The sequence below is a fragment of the Mastomys coucha genome, unplaced genomic scaffold (assembly GCF_008632895.1).
Source record: "Mastomys coucha isolate ucsf_1 unplaced genomic scaffold, UCSF_Mcou_1 pScaffold23, whole genome shotgun sequence".
NCBI classification, from domain to species: Eukaryota; Metazoa; Chordata; class Mammalia; order Rodentia; family Muridae; genus Mastomys; species Mastomys coucha.
In genome coordinates, this window is record NW_022196906.1 from 58752093 (window position 1) to 58756309 (window position 4217).

The 4217-nt window shown below is 39.9% G+C and overlaps 1 protein-coding gene across 5 annotated transcripts in view; it reads left to right on the forward strand.

Annotated features, from left to right (window-relative positions):
- Tipin (TIMELESS interacting protein) overlaps positions 1-4217 on the forward strand; it is a 22871-nt gene that overhangs the window by 9186 nt on the left and 9468 nt on the right. For 4 of the 5 annotated variants that reach the window (XM_031344470.1, XM_031344469.1, XM_031344467.1 and 1 more), the window contains exons 5-6: positions 2242-2364; positions 2586-2649. In XM_031344470.1, the coding sequence (XP_031200330.1) occupies positions 2242-2364; positions 2586-2649 (187 nt within the window). The remainder of the gene's footprint in view (positions 1-2241; positions 2365-2585; positions 2650-4217) is intronic. The other variant, XM_031344471.1, reaches the window with a different exon arrangement.

Below are 4217 nucleotides of genomic sequence, written 5' to 3' on the forward strand. Positions count from 1 at the left end.
TCAAGACAGGGTTTCTCTGTGCAGCTCTGGCTGTCCTAGAACTCACTTTATAGACGAAATTGGACTCAAACCCAAGAGATCCACCTGCCTCTACCTTCCAACTTACTGGGATTAAAGGCTTGCGCCACCACCACCTTAAAGAGTCATTTTTAAGGTTCATGAGAATTTACACGGTGTCTACTGATCATATGTGTCTCTAAGATATGGCATAATGTCTAGTTCTATTCTTGTTTATTTTAATTTTGAACTTAAAATGAATTCTATGTGTTTGTGGGCTTGTGTATGGGTTCAGATGCTTTCAGAGGCCCAAAGAAGGAAGTGTTTGATTTCTTGGCGTTAGAATTAGAAGCATTTTTGAGATGTCTGATGTGGGTACTGGAAACTGAATTCAGTCCTCTGGAAGAGCAGTATGTGTTCTTTCTCTGTCTCTCTCTCTTTCTTTTTTTTTTGAGATGGGTTTTTTGTGGACCAGGCTGCCTCTAACTCCCAGAAATCTGCTTGCCTCTGCCTCCTCTGAGTGCTGGGATTAAAGGTATGTGCCACTGTGCTGTCTAGTCAGCGTTAAATTACAGTACCAGCTAACATGTGAGTGTTGACTTTGTCAGGTGCTTCTCTTGTTTTAACTCTCACATTGAGCCTGTGAGTATATATTGTTTTTTACTTGAAGAAATAGGCTAAGCAGTTTGTATTTAAATCTATCTTTTCTGTTCCAGGGTCTGAGCTTTTAATCATTCTCCTAGTTTATATTATTGCTAAGTAAAAAATGAGATATTTTACAGTAAAGGCAGGAATTTATAACTTGCTAGTTAAGCTTATTGAACTTGATTTTTTTTTTATTTTTAGTAATCTTAATTTGAGTTTTAAATGTAGAGGGATGTTATGGTTTGAGAGTGTTAACTGTTAGTACCAGTATCTTTTTTCTGGGGGGGGGGTTGGAGTATATTTCTGAATTCTCAAAGCTTTATTCTGTCTTGTATTTAGGAAACTGTCAGAGTATTCAGTGATTCCTGAAAGATACTCTGACAGCTTTTTTTTTTTTTTTTTTTTTTTTTTTTTTTTTTGGTTTTTCAAGACAGGGTTTCTCTGTGTAGCCCTGGCTGCCCTGGAACTCACTCTGTACACCAGGCTGGCCTCGAACTCAGAAATCCGCCTGTCTCTGCCTCCCAAGTGCTGGGATTAAAGGCCTGCGCCACCACTGTCCGGCTCTGATATCTTTTATTAAAGCTTATTTTGGGGTTTTACTGTACACTTCTGAAAAGATGCACATAGGATTCTTTGAAAACTTTATTCTAATTTTGTACTGCTATTTTCCCTCAGTGTGTTTGTGCTTATGTGTGGGTGTACATGTGTGTGTGGTTGCCAGAGGTCAACAGGTGTACTTCCTCAGGCAATCTCCAGTGAGCCTCAGGATCAGCCTTTGTTTCTTTAGCACTAAAATGACAAGGTCTGCCACTGTCTTAGGTAGGTTTCTATTGTTGTAATGAAGCACCATGACCAAAAGCAGGTTGGAGAGGAAAGCATTTATTTCATTTATCGCTGAAGGAGGTCAGGACAGGAGCTCTAAAGAGGGCAGGAACCTGGAGGCAGGAGCTGATGCAGAGGCCATGGAGGGGTGCTACTTACTGGTTTGCTCTCCATGGCTCGCTCAGCCTGTTTTGTTTTTTGTTTTTTGTTTTTTTTTTTAACAGAACTCAGGACCACCTGCCTATAAATGACTCTACCTGCAATAGGTTAGGCCCTCCTATATCAATCACTAATTAAGGATATACCCTTTGGGGCTGCCTATAGCCCATTATACTGAGGCATTTTCTCAATTAAGGCTCCCTTCTCTCCAGTGACTCTAGCCTGTGTTGAGTTGACATAAAACCAGCCACTATGCCTGTGGGTTTTTGTTTGTCTGTTTGTTTTGTCTTTAATGTGAGGCTAGGGATTGTCCTCTGGTTCTCAGGCTCATTTCCCAGCCAGTTAACCAGCAGAGCTGTCTTCCCAGCACTTAGTGTTATTTGCCCCTCTAATTTCTAAAAATTCGAGTCTAAATCAAAATCTGTATCCAGCACTCTTTTTCCCAACGCTTTCTGAAATTTTGGTCTTTGAAACCTTTTTCTGTTTCTTTCTGAAAGTTTCTTAGCCTTATAAATATGACAGCAGTGACTTTGGCATTGCCTTTACCTGCTAAAATCTGCTGACGTGGTCAGCTGTGAGATTGAGTCCTCTGTTCAGCATTTTTATTTTATGTGTCAGGCTGAAGACTTGAAAACGCTAATCAGACACATGGAGCACTGGGCACATAGGCTATTCCCCAAACTGCAGTTTGAAGATTTTATTGACAGAGTTGAAAACCTAGGAAATAAAAAGGAGGTTCAGGTAAGCGTGATTATCGTGAATGTCATTCTCAACGCTAAGTAGTACAAGCGTGGGCTTAGTTGGCTGAATTGCTGTTTAGGAGTCTTCCTTTTGAAATCTGTCTTATTAAGACAGGAACATTAATAGTCATTATTTAAAGTATAGCTCTTTCAGATATGAATAAATGATAGTTCCTTCCCAACTTACTGATAAAAATGGAAAAAATGTCTTTTTCTTTTCAGACCTGCTTAAAACGAATTCGACTTGATCTGCCTATTGTACATGAAGATTTTGTTAACAATAATGGTAATTACAAGTTTATTCATCTTACTACAATGTTCTTTTAGAATGGGTCTAGCTTGAGTAGGCAGTATTATATATGCAACTGAGGTCTTAATCTAATATTTATGTAATTACAGTGTAGTTAATAGTTAAAACTAGAATTTGGTAAATCTAGAATGGAGTTGTGTGTGTGTGTGTGTGTGTGTGTGTGTGTGTGTACTGAGTTCCTGTTTGTTAATGTGGGTATAGACTGCAGAGGACAATCTTCTACAACCTTTCACCTTGTCAAACTCAGGGATCAGTCTCATGTCATCAGGCTTGGCAGCAAGTGCCTTTATTTACTGAGATATCTCCTTAGCCCAGTGATATTTATGTTTGATACTATTTTCTTTTTCAGCATTGTAGTTAGCACACAAAAGAATGAGTTTCAAGCCAGGCAGTGGTAGCACATGGCTTTAATCCCAGTACTTGGGAGGCAGAGGCAGGCGGATTTCTGAGTTCGAGGCCAGCCTGGTCTACAGAGTGAGTTCCAGGGCAGCCAGGGCTATACAAAGAAACCCTGTCTCGGAAAAAAAAAGAAAAAAAATCAAAAAGAATGAGTTTCATCCAGGTATGGTGGCACATGCCTTTAATCTCAGCACTTAAGAGGAAGCAATAGATGAATCATTTGAGTTGAAGGCCAGCCTAGTACATACTAAGTTCCAGGACAGCCAAGGCTACTTAGAGAGATCCTGTCTCACTTCCTCCTTCTAAAAGAATGTGCTTTACTATGAGATTTTCATGTGTATATCATTGTACTTTGCTCAAGTCCATGTTACTTTCCTTGACTCCTTCTTTTTTGAAATTTATTTCTTAAAAATATGGTAGCCTGGCATAGTGGTACACATGCCTTTAATCCCAGCATTCAGGGGCTGTAGAGGTGGCTCAACTGTTAAGAACACTGACTGTTCTTCTGGTCCTGAGTTCAGTTCCCAGCAACCACATGGTGGCTCACAACCATCTGTAATGGGGTCTGACGCTCTCTTCTGGTGTGTCTGAAGACAACTACAATGTACTCACATAAAATAAATAATTAAAAGAAAAAATCCCAGCACTCAGGAAGCAGAAGCAGGTAGAGCATTCTGAGTTTGAGGCCAACTTGGTCTATATACAGAGCTCCAAGGACAGCCAGGACTATGTACTAAGACCCTATCTCATGTATACAATTGAAAAAAGATAGGATTGCAGTATCATTAGACATGTTATAGAAAGTTTCTATAAGACGGCTGGTGAGATGGCTCAGCAGGTAAGAGCACTGATTGCTCTTCCAAAGGTCATGAGTTCAAATCCCAGCAACCACATGGTGGCTCACAACCACCCATAATGAGATCTGACGCCCTCTTTGGTGCATCTGAAGATAGCTACAGTGTACTTATAATAAATAAATAATAAATGAATCTTTTTAAAAAAAAAAAAAAGAAAATTTCTATAAAAAAGGGAAAATTTTGCCAGGCGGCGGAGGCGCACACCTTTAATCTCAGCACTTGGGAGGAAGAGGCAGGCAGATGTTTGAGTTTGAGGTCAGCCTGGTCTACAGAGTGAGTTCCAGGACA